General features: G+C 37.2%; 1 protein-coding gene across 1 annotated transcript in view; it reads left to right on the top strand.

Moving 5' to 3' along the window:
* Positions 1-5151: 5151 nt before the first annotated feature.
* afap1l2 (actin filament associated protein 1-like 2) overlaps positions 5152-16543 on the top strand; it is a 43908-nt gene continuing 32516 nt past the window's right edge. The window contains 1 exon segment of the mRNA XM_051913833.1: positions 5152-5348. Within this exon segment, the coding sequence (XP_051769793.1) occupies positions 5333-5348 (16 nt within the window). The 5' untranslated portion in view covers positions 5152-5332.

Genomic DNA, 16543 nt, shown 5'->3' with positions numbered 1-16543 from the left:
ACGCTTTTTTCCATGTTCGACAGACTGTGACGGATCCACCAGTACCAAAAAGATACACACACATACATAAAGTTCCCATCCTGTGGAGCTCATTATCATGCTTGGTTTGATTTGCTTTTTAGGACGCCTATTCATTATTTTCATGATTTCAGATGTTTTTCTCTGCTAATATTTGGTTCCGGGCACTCATGCCATGGTTTATGTTTGGTTTATCCATGGTTTATCCATACCATCACTGCTGTATCCACTGAGTATGGATTTCAGACCCCACAAGCCCCTGTCAGGATGTCCTGAGCTGAATCTGACAAAAATGTGGAGGTAATTATAACAGCTTTGCCACAATACGTGCCACCCTGAATGTTTTCGACAAATCGTTCTCACACCAGAAACCTGTTTTCCCTTGTATGAGCTAGACCGAACCCGATCGCTCAACGTAGGAGTGGCAGAATAATATTATTTCATGACATAACGCTCTCCTCTTGAGGATCCATGGGAGCGCAGAACCGAGTTTGATCAGGTGCCTTGCTTTCCCTGACTGTGTGAAAAGCTACACCGACTTGCCAAGGTGGGTTATTGTCAACAGTCAGCAAGACAGCACAGTAGGTCAGAACTTCAGAAGAACATGAATATGAAGTGTTCAGACCAGGTATTCAATCTTCTATCCTTTTATCTGCCTGGCGGTCAGTTATTGTGTTCAGTGACGGATGGCATCTCATCGCCCCGTTAGTCTGACTGATGTTCTTGGCACATCCGAAGCACTTCTTTGTGTTCAAAGATTGTAATGGTGTTTTGTGAGTGTATCTGTCTATGTGTGTAACATGGGAAAGGTCCTTGAATCAAAAGGCCCCAGTGCTCGGATGGGGCTGAATCAGTGACCCCTGCTCTCTGACTCACAGCTGTGGAATGTTCTTTGTGCTTCAACCAGTAGCAGCCAGGATGATCTGCCAATGTCTGAACCCACACCATCCAGCTGATACACAGCATCCAAACAATTCAACTCTTTTCAGGCATCTGAGTGGCATTCCAGATTCTTCATAAATCTGTTACCTGTTCTAGGCAGCTTTGAACTTGAATCTAAAGCTTGGAATCTGTACAAAAGCATATTCACATTGTTCCTTTATGCTCCATGAGCATGAACAATATGAAGCCCCTTATTTTTTTCCCTTACAAACAAACCTTTGGGAAGCAGACCACCCTCAGTCAGGCCTCCGTCCCACACACGTCTCGCAGACAGTGTGTGATTCACACATCCACCTCTAAAGCCACAGGATCAGCTGAGCCTGAATACTGACTGGAAACCCGGTAGATTAACTAAGGCAGTTTGTATAGGGTTCCTCATATTGGCTCAGTTAGAGGGGATTATCCTGTCGCTCAGAGATGAGTAACCACTGTCGCTCAAAAACATTCTCGCATCGGGCTTTGACATTGAAAATGGTCCCTTAATGCACAACATGGAGGTGTTTTCCATCAATTACAGATTCAAATCCATTTCATAAAAAATTAAAGCTGCATTATAGTTTCAAAACAGTGACTGCTGCCTTTGATGTGCTTAATTTCTGTTTTCCACCAGCTTCACCAGATGGAATCACAAGGAAAGGTATTTAGGAAAAAAAATATAAGATGAAAAATATGACAAATAAAAGAAAGGTTATTTAAGTGACTTTGAATGTGGCATTGTTGTTGGTGCCAGACGGGCTGGTCTGAGTATTTCAGAAACTGCTGATCTACTGGGATTTTCACACACAAACATCTGTTGGGTTTATAGAGAATGGTCTGAAAAAGAGAAAATATCCAGTGAGCGGCAGTTCTTTCGGCAAAAATGCCTTGTTGATGGCAGAGATCAGAGGAGAATGGCTAGACTGGTTCGAGCTGATAAAAAGGCAACAGTAACTCAAATAACCACTCGTTACAACAGAAGATCATCTCTGAACGCACAACACGTCGAACCTTGAAGCAGATGGGATACAGCAGCAGAAGACCACGCCAGATGCCACTTCTGTCAGCAAAGAACAGGAAACTGAGGCTACAGTTTGCACGGCCTCACCAAAATTGGACAATAGAAGACTGGAAAAAACGTTGTCTGAACTGATTTCTTCTGCGACATTTAGATAGGGTCAGGCATAAACAACAGGAAAGCATGGATCAGTCCAGCCTTGTATCAACGGTTCAGGTTGGTGTTGTAATGGTGTGGGGGATATTTTCTAAAAACACTTTTGACCCCTTATTACCAATTGAGCTTAAGCTTCGTTTAAATGCCAAAGCCTACCTGAGTATTGTTGCTGACCATGTCTATCCCTTTATGACCACAGTGTACCCATCTTCTGATGGCTACTTCCAGCAGGATAACGCTTCATGTCACAAAGCTCAAATCATTTTAAACTGGTTTCTTGAACATTGTTTTAAGTTCACTATACTCAAATGGCCTCCAGTCACCAGATCTCAATCCAATAGAGCACCTTTTGGATGTAGTGTGGAATGGGATATTCGCAACATGGATGTGCAGCTGACAAATCTGCAGCAACTGAGTGATGCTATCATGTCAATATGGACCAAAATTTCTGAGGAATGTTTCCAGCACAATGTTGAATCTATGCCATGAAGAATGTAGGCAGTTCTGAAGGGGGTCCAACCCAGCACTAGCAAGGTAGAAAGATCAAAAGAACATTTATTTGAAATATGACACCAGTTATGAAACACTTTAATCTCTGCTTTTGAGTTGTTGGACAATAAGACTCGGGGCAGCAGTTTATCTGAATCTTCTATTCCTGATACAAAGAACAAACAATCATCCTCTTAGATGTGAATTGCCCTTGTTCTGTCTCCCATGAGGTTACAATGCAAAAGGGAAAAGGAAGAGACAGAAGAGGGAGTTATGTTGACCCAGGAGGACAACGGAAAAATTAAAGCGGAAAACATTTCGATCAGGCAGCCACATCAGGTATATGTAAATGAACAATTATGTGTGAATTCTACTAAACAATACATACATTTAACTGTATAATTTCTATACATGTTACATATGGGAAATTAACCTATACATCACTGTATTATGTTAAAAGGGAACTTAGTTCTACCACTGACTTACTTACATGCTAAGAAAACAAACACAGCATATTACAAATTATGATTTATATGCATCTAATCCCCTAGTTCACAAAAAGGCCTTGACAGGGAAGTGTAGAGATGGAAAGTTCTTGCAACCCCTTGGGGTTTGGTGGAGGGGTCAGCTTCTCAGAGCATGTGACTCCCCTTCACCGACAGGAAAGGGTTCTCACACTCGCTGACCAATTGACACAAAGATATGATGATGTTCCTGATGGACTGGCCAGTATAATTGTCATTATCTACTGCAAACGAGTTTGTTTGGGCTGTAAATATTCCTGTCAGGTTCACTTGTTCACTACGACAGATGTGACGGACCCCTAACCTGTCCAGACAACCTGTCTCCTTAACCTGTTTAGCTCTGCATGTGCACCCAATGGGAGGGACAGGAAGCAAATAAAACCTGTTCACCCCTCACAGACAGGTGTGCTAAAGTTAAGGTGAGTTTGGACATCACTTTGATTAGATTAGGATAAGATAGGATGTGGTAATTACATTAAAGTGTGCCTTGAATCATTTTATTTACCAAGATGATTACAATTTTGTGAATGTTAGGAATATTTGAAATCTTCCCTTTATCCCTTTATTTGATGGATGTAAAGTCAACACATATAAACAATGTAAGAAGTCCAGCATATATTAATTAATCCATTCTAATTAGAGTTCATTCGTTCTTTAGTCTTGATATTATATTAGCAATAAGCATAATTAGGGGACAGAACGTAGGCCTAATAATTTAAGAATGAGTCTTTGAAAAACACATATATGTTGACTTTTAATGTGAATATTAAACAAATGTCTGTGGTGTTTACAGTCCTGTTTGACACCAAGAAGGCCAACCAGGCAAGCCCTCAGCTTTGGTTTTCAAGTTACTGTATGTATAATTTTGCAATAGTAATCTTAGGTTCTTTATACATCAGCTGCCTTAAATATATTTGTTTTATCTTAATTGTTCAATGTAAACCATTCATTTAGTTCAATAAGTAATCTAATCTTGGGTAGCTAGTGTAGCTGAAGCGGAGAATGCTTTAAGCATGTAGGCCTAATTGAAATCACATGTAGTCCTATCTGATGACCTCTAATGTAAAGGTCCTGCAAGGGAGTGCTAGGGGGTCAGTGGAAAAGTTTAGAGAAAAACGGATTAAAAAAAGATTTTAAAAAACAAATAATATTAAATAAATATTTTCTAAATAGCCTAATATATTACACGTGTTTATCCTTTTTATTCTAGGTACAAATTGGGTCTTTAAACATGAAAAATATTTAACTGCCTTTAAATTTTAGGATGACAATATTTTAGATCATAGGCCTACATCTAAAAGACTGAAAACTCTGTCCTTATTGCGCCGAGTACCTAAAAATAATTCATTTAATAATAAAACCAAACCATAAAAACAATCAATTTTAAAAAAGGTGATTATTTAAACCAATATTTGCGTGTGGAACGTATTTGTTTGTTTGTATGTGTATGTTTATTAGGGCATCCCGTCGATTCTAATAAGGTGCTTCACTTTTTCCTCATGGTTAAGCTTAGCAATATGCTAACACCAACAGCAAGCTGTACGAGGTTTTGAGCGTTCCAAATCAGTTTTGAGACCCATCTCGCACAGCCTGTACTTAGGGGCCGTTCACACAGAATGCGTTTTTTTTTTTTTGCCTTTAGTATGGTACTGCGGAAGTGGAATTAAAAAAATGCAAGGTCAAGAGACTCTTTAAAGTTAAAACTACTACGCAAGCGCAACAAACACGTTCGACTAGCTAAGAACGTTCACATGGAAAACAATGAAAAAACGCAGGTTTTTCTATTTTTTGGGAACAGACCCATTGAGTCCAACAACACTATTGCTCGTGTGGTATTGCTTAAAATATATAGCTTACTGCATACAGGCTACTTTGAAAGTACTATACTTACTGAAATATAATCTAATGTTTAGTATTCATATGCAGTATGTCTAAGTAAGATTGCACAACTCTTTCAAAGCATGTTCACTGCAATGCAAATTGACTTGGTGTTGTGCAATGACGTGCGCCAGAGGAGGCGTGGCAGTCGCACAACAGCGCGAGGCGCATCTGAAAGAGCTGTAGAAGAGGATAACATCTCATCACATCACTTCAGAATCAGCTTGAGGAATCAGGGCTCTCAAAGTAAACCTGACACAAACCGGTCTAGACTCATCTGCTTCATATTAAGACAGCTGACAGGCTGGAAAGTCTTCTTCACGCGTGGAGAATGGATAAGCACAAAGGTAAGTGGAATTAGAAGTTATCGCTCGGAGTCTGTTTGCATGGTGTCATGTCAGAGGAGGTTTTCGTACAACCAAACAGCCGACTGTAAACAACTTTAAACATTCCACTGTGGTCCAATCCTCACTATTTGGGATAACGGATCGTGGGAATCTGCAGAATCTCTCTCCAGAGGGATGCAACAGGAGGAAATTGAGTTTCCAGTGAAAGTTGAATTTTGTTCTGTGCTCGTTCACTCTGTGTGGTTCGCATTCTTTCTCGGTATTAGTATTCTAGTTCTGAATGAATAAATAAACAAGCATGTATTAGAGACGCTCACTTGAGATTCTGTCCAGTAGCAACAATTGTTCTTCCAGGATTCCTTGGATTCCTGTGGTTTAAGCTTTTATATGCATAGGAATGCAGACCCCTAATATTTCATGACTGAACTAAGATAAGACTCTTCTGTATGGGAGGAACAGCAGCTTTTGTGCAAACTGATGTTTTTGTCTGGAAATGTTTCTAGCTTGAACATGTGTAATGCTAAAAAAATAACAGTAATCAGGCATTAATGGTCGACTATAATGTGGTGGCTATTAGTTTGACTTGTCAAATGTATTAGAAGCAATAGACCAAAGTTCATGGACACTGTGAAACGGGGTGTTTGGACAATAAAAACCTAAGAATAGACAAAGGCTCACTTCATAATGCCACTTCATGTGCAAACTTGAGTTAGTGAAATAGACTTTTAGCTAGCTTTTGGTTTAGCTTAGCTCTATGACTTCATGAGTTCTTGTATTTTTATGACAGCTTCTGTACTGAATTTGACTGAATATGTCACTTCTCCATTTCTGTAACATTATTTTAGTTTGAAATAATGGATCCATGTATGAGATATATCACTCTTTGCTCCTTCAATATTTAGCATCCTTGCAAATTATATTATGACTAGCTGAAAGCACATCGTAAGTGTGCTGTAATGACTGTTTTGCATTTTTGTTTGTCTTAAAGAGAGACAGTTCACCCCAAAATGAAAGTTATATTGTAATTTTATCATTTATTATTCCTTCTTCTGTGGAACACAAAAGGAGTTTGACAGGATGTTCACATTGTGATTTTCCATATAATGAAAGTGAATGGTGACAAGGGGCTGTCAAGTTCCAAAAACTGCTCAACATGACTATTCTAAAGGCCTGTTCACAGCAAGAACAGCTATAAATATAACTATAACGATAACTAGCAAGCGCACACTGCAGTTATGTCATCTGCTGCTACCCCAGATTCACTTGAATTGTATGGGAAAAAACAGCAACATTCTGGTAAACATAAACATAACAACATGAGGGTGAGTAAGTAATGACTGAATGAATTATTCCTTTAATTAGCAGACACGTGTGACTTGATTAAATCCGGTGAGATGCTTGTGCACACTGTGATGGTTTAATGACAGCATTGTGTTGAAGCCTGGTAAATGCTGTCAGGATCAGGCCTGCAGTTGTTGTGGTTAGACTTCTATGAGGCCATGCCTCTTAAAGACTCTTTGTGAATTTTGTTTTTGTGAGATAAGATATAGAGGGCGGAAAAAGGGATAGTGGGAGGAGAAAGATGGCATTTGAGGAGTATCGCATAATTTCTCCCATGATAATACACTGAGTGGGTGACATATTTTCCACTGTCATTTTCCATGCTTTGTTTGTGTGTAGCATAACATAGTAAAAACAAGCTCTGTAATGCTATTTACATGATGAGAACTCATGGGATTAGTTCACAGAACTGTGTAGATAACATGAACGTGCACGTTTTGAGTCTCGGTATATAGCTTTGGGTTGTGGTTTTGGATAATACAGCGCTTTGAGCCTCAGAATTCACAGTTAGTATCACAAAACTGTTGATTCTGGCATATTCGGTGTCCCTTTTACATGAAAATGCTTTTGTGTGGACATTTGAGCCTGTGAGTCTGAATTAAGAGGCTTAGTTCAAACTCTTGTTCCCATTTAATTTATGTGATGCAATAGCAGGGTGTGTTAAAGATTACAGGTGGGAACATATAGAATTTCCATAAGGAATTAAAAAAAGAGTCAAAGCACCAATCACCTAAATCCAATAGGTGCCCAGATATGGCCGAATAAACCCGTGCTCTTTTCTTATCCCTCCGGTTTCCTCCTTTCTCTCCTTGATTTCTCTCTTCAAAGGCAGCTCATGGAACCAGATCTCACCCTTGAGGTCCGGCATGATACCAGCATGTTTCCGGTCCCACCCACGGGCTCTGCTGCCTGGGCCAGCGCTCAGAGCGTGTCAGCGTTCCAGAATGTTGCTGGAGACACAGGGACGTCTCGTGCATCTTAATAAAGACAGCCTGCGTGCTGGAAGCAGCTCCAAAGGCGTCCCAGAATGAGAGATCAGCACTTTTTTCCCAAAATGGGTCCTTGAGTTCATGCCCTCATTACGCTCACTTCTGAAGAGAGTCAACAGGGAAGCAGCATGCTTATTAGTAAACGGAGAGAGCAGAAATACAGCTGAAATACATAGAAAAAGAGCCAGGACTCAGCACTTTTCTTGGGATTTTCCTGGAATAGAATCCAGAAGGATAAATCCCATTTATTATTTTCCTTAGAGAATTACATTTTTTTTTTAAAAAATAAAATAAAATAAAATAAACCTTTCAAGACAGACGTACAATGAGCTCTGTTATATGTTTCTGTAGATCCTGAATTGGGCAACGCTGGATCCTTTAATTTTAAAATCCCCCTGACAATTTTATTTCTTAAAACTTATCTTTGATCAACAAAATTACATTTAAATGTTTTTTTTCCTGTGAAAAAAAAACCAAAAAACTTTATGCCTTAAAAATTGAATGTAACTCTACACCCTTGCTTCATTTAGTATACGCGGAACCATGAATATGCTAATTAGCCCCGCCTCCACTCACTCGCACAAGCTCAGAGATCCACTCGGTCAACTTACTGAGGTAAACGCTGCACAATGGTATTGCTTTTTACAACGTTGGACACATAACAGTAATTAATATGGTTAGCCTTTTGTTTGACTACATTATCAAACAGCTAATAATGTGTTGCTAATGTTACACAATGTTCCCGTTCGCCATCTCAGAGTCAGACAGCTGCCTTCTGAAAATCAGCATCCTTACAAAAGCTTTGAACAACTCAGAACGTCAGTGGAAAATGGCATATAGTTCATCATAACATTGTAATATACATCATACACCCGCTATATTGCTAAATCTACCTGATTTATCATATCAACAGAAAAATATACCAGGATAACCTGGCTTCTCTTGAGACTAGTGTTGTCAAAAGTACCGGTACTTCGGTACCAAGTCCGTACTGAAATTTTGAAAATGTGACGATACCAGCATTTCTGTAGTACCGGTAGTACCGAGAATCCGGGTATATTCGGTACCCACTGATAGGGCTGTGCCAGTATTTACTTGAATATGACACGAGTGAAGCACAAAGCTTTGTTTACAAAATAAATAATAGGTTAGCAATTAAATGTGACATCACAGCTATGGAAGCATTTTGGTTCATGCCGAATGAGAGAGGTAGGTGAGTCCATAAATTTAAGCTTTGTATTCTGTTTTGCGAATCACGATCTGGTCACCCGATTCCATTAGTTATTCCACTGAACATGGAATCTCTGTTTCTTTTCCCAAATCTTCACTCACGCATTGGGTTATAAACGTTTCTTCCTTTCGTTCGCTTTTAGGCCTATTATAGGCTATTCGCATTCTTTACTGTGGTAAAGTAGAAAAAACACCGTAGGACAGAAACCTTTTTGCTTGCACGTCAGTTTCTATTTAACACAGTTTGTGCTTGTTATTAGACTTCATAAGGCACGTCAAGTTTATTTGTATAGCGCTTTTCACACACGCTGGTAATTTTTACTTTTGCTCTCCCTGGCAGCGCTAAATCAAATATAGCCTGAATGTGTAAAGATAAAACTCGCTCTTCAGACCTTTTACAACAAGTGTCAGTTGCTTGTAACATCAGGAGATATGAAGATTAAAGCGAAATGGTCTCTTTCCTGCTCGTGTCCCACATCCTTCTCAAAGAGCAGAGCAGTAGGCTATATGACGCATCTTTGTGTAGAAATAAAAAACGATTGATTTTTTTTAAAAAATAATATTTAACTTTCTTATTATTTACCGATATTTATTTCATAGTTTTACAGGCTGTAGTGTGTCGTTTCTTTGAAGGAATAGCTAACATAAACACACACGTCTGTTACAAAATGGATGTTTGAGCATTTATTTTTTTTTTTTATATTTCAAAATTTATTTCATTGAGGTATATATACACACACAAACACACACATGCTCCAAATATTTATATGTATGATTACCATATTTAATATGTTTTTAAAATAGGCTATATAAAATAGTAAAACAGATTTTGCTGTGGTACTGAAATTGGTACCGAGAACCGTAACATTTTTATGGTATTGGTACCGACTACTGGAATTTTGGTACCGTGACAACACTACTTGAGACAGTCCTGCTTCAGAGCGCCCATACTTAATGATATGCTAAAGCCCACCGGCACATTGACGTGATTGGTTACAAGGTAGTTTGTGATGTCAGAAACACCATCGATTTATGAATTTGCACATGGTTTGTCTTAAAGCATATTAAAAACACCACTTAGACATATAGACAACATTAAAAACTTGATTTTCACCACAGGGGGACTTTAAAATAGTTGTTGTAACCATGTAAACAAACGTGCCAAAAAACTTTTCACTCCCATAAAGCTTTGCAAATGATGTAATTAAAGGGATAGTTCACCCAAAAATGAAAATTATGTCATCATTTACTCACCCTCAAGTTGTTCCAAACCTAAAAAAAAAATTCTTTGTTCTGTTGAACACAAAAAAAGATAGTTTGAAGAAAGTTTGTAACCAAGCCGCTTTGGGGCACCATTGACTTCCATAGTAGGAAAAAAAATACTATGGAAGTCAATGGTGCCCCAGAACTGTTCAGTTTCCCACATTCTTTAAAATGTCTTCCTTTGTGTTCAACATAACAATATACATGTTTGGAACAGCTTGAGGGTGAGTAAATGATGACAGAATTTTCATTTTTGGGTGAACTAGGCTATCCCTTTAAGTCAGTCTCCACCTATATTGTGCACATTTATTTATTTAAATTTATTTATTTATTATAAATGTCTTTAAATCAATAGTTATATATTGTACTTAAGTTTCAATCATTTGCATTTGTTTGTTAGATGAATATTTAATTGCCTTGTAAAAGAAATTTATTTTTAATTTATGTAAAAAAACTTTTGTCGTAAATGTAAATGGAGGCCGGTTTATTTATTTATTTACTTATTTATTGCTATTCATTTATTCATGCATTTTATTTATTTATTTAATATTGAATCAAAGTTAAGTAATTGTGATTCATCTTGGGGCTGGTTTGGTTCAGTCTTTACTGAGGAATTTTTGAAATCCCTATGGAGAAAATGAATGAGAAAAATACTTCCAGAACCAAGACTTCTGAAAAAGTGGGCGATCACTGTTGTGCTCAACAGGTTTACAGAGAACAACAGATCTGATAGTTAAAAAACACACCAATCTTCAACTCAGTGGTAAACTGCTCTAACTTGTAATCTGGCTACTCTCAAGTTGACCATGTTTAGAGTGTAATTTGCGCAACAATGCTATCGCCATATCTGTGTTTAAGGGTTGTTAATTCAGGCGTGGAGGTTGTGATTTTGAGATGGCTTGATAATTCCATGCTTATCTCTTAGCAGGAGTGTCAGTTGTGATTTGTCCAGGGTTAAGATTGTCAAGTCTGAGCCGGCCAAATAATGCAGTTGAGCTGGTTGTAACTGTGAGTCAGTGCTGTTTCAGATCCTCTCTTGCTCAAAGCTTTTCTGTTTGAGATTTCCGATGAAGTCAGAACAAAGACAGGTTTGTTGTTGTTGTTATTGTTTTGTTTTTCCCCTGACGTCTTGTTATGACTCTTGCGGCACAAAATCTCAAAATTATATGAATGCACGTTCAGCCAGCACAATAACCGTATAACTTGCATCAGCATTCGTGAGAAGTCAATCACAGTGTGAGACAGAGTCGTAGCCGCCAACTGCTGCTGGCTGTGTTGTGTGTTTGAAGTCTTATCTTATATGATTTCAACTGTATATCTATTTTCCAAGTAAGAAAATGGCTTGAAGTTGGTCCCCTAGATTTGACCCATATTAATGGCCTTTCGGTGACCAGGTGTAGATAAAGATTAAACAGCGATTTCAATCAGACTTGTCATCACTCATTTATCCTTCACTGAAACAATTAGGTCAGAGGCAGCGTGGCCAAGTGAAACAGAGGTGAGCCAATCAACAGCTGGGCTGGGAGAGTTACATTAACATGTGCACGGCCAGTGGAAAATGACACCTGTTTTGCAAGTTGTGAGAGGTCATATAGCTGATGCTACAAATTAACACTGCTTATTAAAATGAAATTAACATTAATGCAATGTTTATGTAACCTATTCCGTTTACATTGTTGGCTGCATTGTTCTTTACGCATTGACAAGATGATGCTTATGTAATAAAATTCGTTTGTGAACGTTGTGCCCTTTAAAAATGGACTTTTTTAGCTTCTTATCCATGTCTCTGAGATCTGAGGTCATCTTTACTACCATTTAAATCAAAGATTTCTCTTATGCTCACCAATACTGCATTTATTTGATCAAAAATACAGTAAAACCAGTAATATTAAAATTTGAAATATTATTGCACTTTAATGTTATTGTTGCAAATTATTTGAATATATTTTAAAATGTTATTCAATTTTTTGCCAATAGCAAGTAGCAAATCATGTTTTTGCTGGGCTATGATGTTAACTAAAGACTTTCGCCATTTAAAAAATAGCTCAAGCCCTTCAGTACGCCCCACCATGCAAAATATCTTGTTTTAATTGGAAACATGTCAACACTGGAAGGAAAACTGTGTCAAATCATTTCAGGGGATCTTTAAAGTGAGTCATTCCAGATGAAATTGCACTAAAAACAAAAGGTTATCACTGAATTTGTTGCTAAACCATTTTCCTGACAACTTTAAAACTTGGTCAACGTTCATGCATGTAAATGGAGTTAATCTTTGACATTTTTCAAAACATTTGCCGTACAGTGTTTTTCACAATAATCAATGTTTCATTGTTCCTGTGTAAATATTAAAGAGACATAAAAACTGTGTGAAAAAGCACTCCTTATCAAAACAAATTTGCAAAGCTATATATCTAATAATTTCAATACGATACCTTGAAAAATATCACTATTCGAGACCATTTTCAATACCACGGGGGAAAACTGGCATATGGATTTTTTAAAATATTATCTCATAATTTTTTTGTCCATCTATTGAAAGTCTTGGTAATCAATATTTTCAAGTTTCAAAAAGTACAGGACACATCATAATAGTATTCCATATGAATCGAGCGGTTTAATCCAAGTTTTCTGAAGAGCCACGATAGCTTTAGATGAACTACATGATTTAAACAGTGCTTTAAGTTTTTCAAGTATTTCTAACAGTAGTAATCAGGTAAGAAATACTAGGCTAATAAACTAATAAACTGAAACACGTCTGTTTTTTTTCTCAACTGTTTACGTTCACTTTCTTTCTCAACTGTTTATGTGTTTAAGACAGGCATTTTGACATAATTTTTTGTGTATTTGACTGTTGAAGCGCAATAAGCTTAGAAAAAGAACTAATTTGGTACCCACAAGCTGTTTGTAATACACATAATAATCAACTTATGTACATTATGTATTATAACAAATGCTGGCAGAGGGCGCCAGCTGCCTGGTGATTGTAGTTGTTACACTTTACAGCATGATCAAATCCTTGTTTAATGTTGGCCAAACAACATTTAATTCAAATGTCCACATAATCTATAATATTTGACATTGTGCTTCACTTAAATATTTATTTAATTTAATATAAAATTCATCCTGCCAAAGTTGCTAGTGGGAGTGTGGGCTGTGTTATACGGCATTGGTTGGCGGATTGGTGGGTGTTAAAGTACATAGATACAGTATATATACAAACATACAGTATATGGACAGGTCTATTTTTTCTGTGTCTGAACTGTGCACATTACCGTGTCACTCATATTTCTAAAGGAACACTGCCCAACAGCGACACCCGCAGGTAAAATTACAGCAAGAGTCATGCCTCCCTTTCCACTCATAGAAAACCATAGAAAACCATCAGACCCCCGGCGTGCGGTGGGTTTTGTGGGGGGTAACTGAGAATGAATGGGGGAAAGTCATGCGAGAGGAGGCAATGTCTCCATCGCGATATAATTGGATGTAATTGGTTATGATTGGATATGATTGGTTTGTGCGATAAATCCCGCCTCTTGTTGACGTGCACGTTCCGCGCCTCAGTTTGAATGAACAAATGATGGCGTCAATGGGAAGACTAATTGAAAAGTAAGTAAACAGATCACCCAGTTAGATATCACCGCTTTATGTCACGTCAAAATTAAACTTGAAATGGACTGAAAGCATGATGACTGCGGGGTTTTTAGTGCAATCAGCTTGGTGAAATTAAAAATACATCTTCGTGTCTGTGACAGACGATGTTTACGGAGCATGACTGATGATCCAAAATAGCCAAAGTTGACTATTCAAAAGAAAAACATCAATACACAAATAAAATATATTGTTTAAATTATTATTGCCTTTAGTTATTATTTTGGAATGAATGTAGAAATGCTTAAAACACTAACTTGATGAGATTGACTTGGTTTTGATAAATAGAACATTTATTACAATACATTGTTAATGTAAAATTACAAAATAGAATTGTATTTGGTTTCTTTTTTTCTTTTTTGATGGAATGTAAAGTAATGTTCATTTAACAAGGAAGATGTGTCAACATTAAGCGTAATGCACATGAATTTACATTGATTCATAAATAAATAAAAAATGTGCCTTTCAGAACACCACTGCACGCCACCGGTGTCTATGTGGGGAATGTGCACATACTTTGTATCTGTGTACCTTTTTTTTTATATCTGAGGGGTTTGGGTAATAGTGTGTTCCTGTGGCTTGCTGTGGTGAGTAACTCATTCACACAAATGAACTTAGTTCCATTTCAAATTAAATAACACTGCATGTGAAACTGTCACTGGCACTCCAAAACAGTTATCATCTGTGCCGCAAATGTCAATCAAAGTTAAAATGCTGTGCCTGTAATGAAGAGGAACAACGTAAGCAAATAAACCATATAGTCACAAACAAGGATATATTTCTAAGTCCAACTACAATCACAGCCAAGACCCAAAAGTAGCACAGCAGAAGTATTTGTGAGAAAACAGCAAACTGGGGAGGGTTTCTAAGTTTAAATCATTGTCTTTTGTGTCTGCAGACAGTTAGAAAGGAGAAATGGGAGAGGCTGTGTGAGAAAAGTTTGTTTTATGACTCAGTTTCTTTTTTATTTTTAATTAAAAAGCAACAACATAAAGTCAACATGAAATCTTATATTTTTGTTTGCTTTATGCACGTTCCTGTTCTTATTGTGCATAATTCATTAGTGCACAGTTTTTTCTTTGTAATCATTTATTAAAATGTACTTCCTCCACCTCCACTTCCCATTTTGGTTGAAGTCACAAATCCCTCTTACTTTTCAGTCCCTTCACTAGAACAACCTGACTCCATTTCAGTATATACTTCCTACTTTTTATGGTCCAGTCATCATTTAGAAATTGTTCAATTTGCTTAATTTAACTGTATGAAGTATAATTAGTGTTCTTTACTTATTTTGAGCTACATTTACTTAAGCTATTTAAGTTTTGTTAACTTAATTGTATCTGTGATATGAGGAACAGTGTACTCCCAGGCATAAATAAAAATTAAGCACTGTTTAAAGGCAAATTACTTCTCTTCCATTGAAACCACAAATAACTTTAATTTCTTGTTGCATCACTGCATCGATAGGAACAGAATTATAGTAACATAAATGAAGTTCCAAGTGCCCAATCAACGAGAACACTAATCACCATAATGGTGACAAACAATTAAAATCAACATCAATTTATGAAGTCACTTACGTGATGTTCTCTCAACATTTTCAGATGTATTGTATTTGGCTGCTGTTAATGAATAATATTCACTTTTTGTTCTAATATTTGCATTTTATTTTATTTCAGGTTTATTCAGTAAAGTTTAATTTAACATTGAAAACAATGGTGTGTATGTATTGTTTTATGGAGTACTCAGGGTGTAGGCAGTAGATGACACATCAAATGTCTCTAGAGTGTTGATTTTACCTCTATGAGATAAGAGTCAAGCCCAGGGCAGTTTAGTCATGTTCAAAGGCATTGCAGTGTGTTTTAGAAGAATAGATGATGTGGTGCATAGCTGCACCCACACAGGGTTTTATGTAGCTAAGAGTTCTCACTTCAGTTTTTACCGTAAAGATTCAATCAGAGACCAGACAAATAAATTATTGGGTCTGACACATCATATGAGAAAACTTTGAAACACGATTAGCCATGTTAGCAGTCTTTGCATCCAGGAGTTAAAGAGGTTGTTCTTTTGGTTGTGTTGGCGGATAGTTTGAAGACGCTACTCTTATCCATTGATTATAACACAGTATTAAAGTAGTCAAATGTATTTGGCCATAGGTCCCAGCAGATCTCATCCATAACTCGGTCTCTCTCCGAACTTGTGATTATAAATGGTCCAGACAAAAGAAAACATTTCGGCTCCTTTTGATAAGAAGCAATTGTAGGAAATGGAATTTGTATCTCAGTTTTTCTGAGCAATCTGATTTTCTGTTGCCAGTGCTCCTGATTGCTTAATCTAAATAAACTGAAAAGCATAAAGTGGAGCCAGCGGGCCAGACCATAATGCAACATTCCTGGGTTGAGACATATATTGGGCCATATGTAGCAAAATTTACTTGTTGCTGAATGTTTAAGAGCATGGGTGTGATCAGCATTATGCTGAAGTGTGACAGTATGCTTTAATTTATGTAGTACAGAATTATATATAATTGATGCAGTTTTACTGAGTAATGTCATTTGGGTGTGCGCGTATATATTTGTTTAAGTAAAGCTTCATTGTGGTTGTTAAGATTGAGAGGAAAAGAAGCCAGACTATTATGATGTCTCATTAAAACATGATGAAATCAGTGAATAATTACCTCTTTATTTCTGGTGGCATTTAAAGGAGCTTGTATGTTTTTGTGTG

The sequence above is a fragment of the Ctenopharyngodon idella genome, chromosome 12 (assembly GCF_019924925.1).
Source record: "Ctenopharyngodon idella isolate HZGC_01 chromosome 12, HZGC01, whole genome shotgun sequence".
NCBI classification, from domain to species: Eukaryota; Metazoa; Chordata; class Actinopteri; order Cypriniformes; family Xenocyprididae; genus Ctenopharyngodon; species Ctenopharyngodon idella.
The sequence above is the reverse complement of the archived record's forward strand: the minus strand, read 5'-3'. Positions and strand labels throughout refer to the sequence as shown.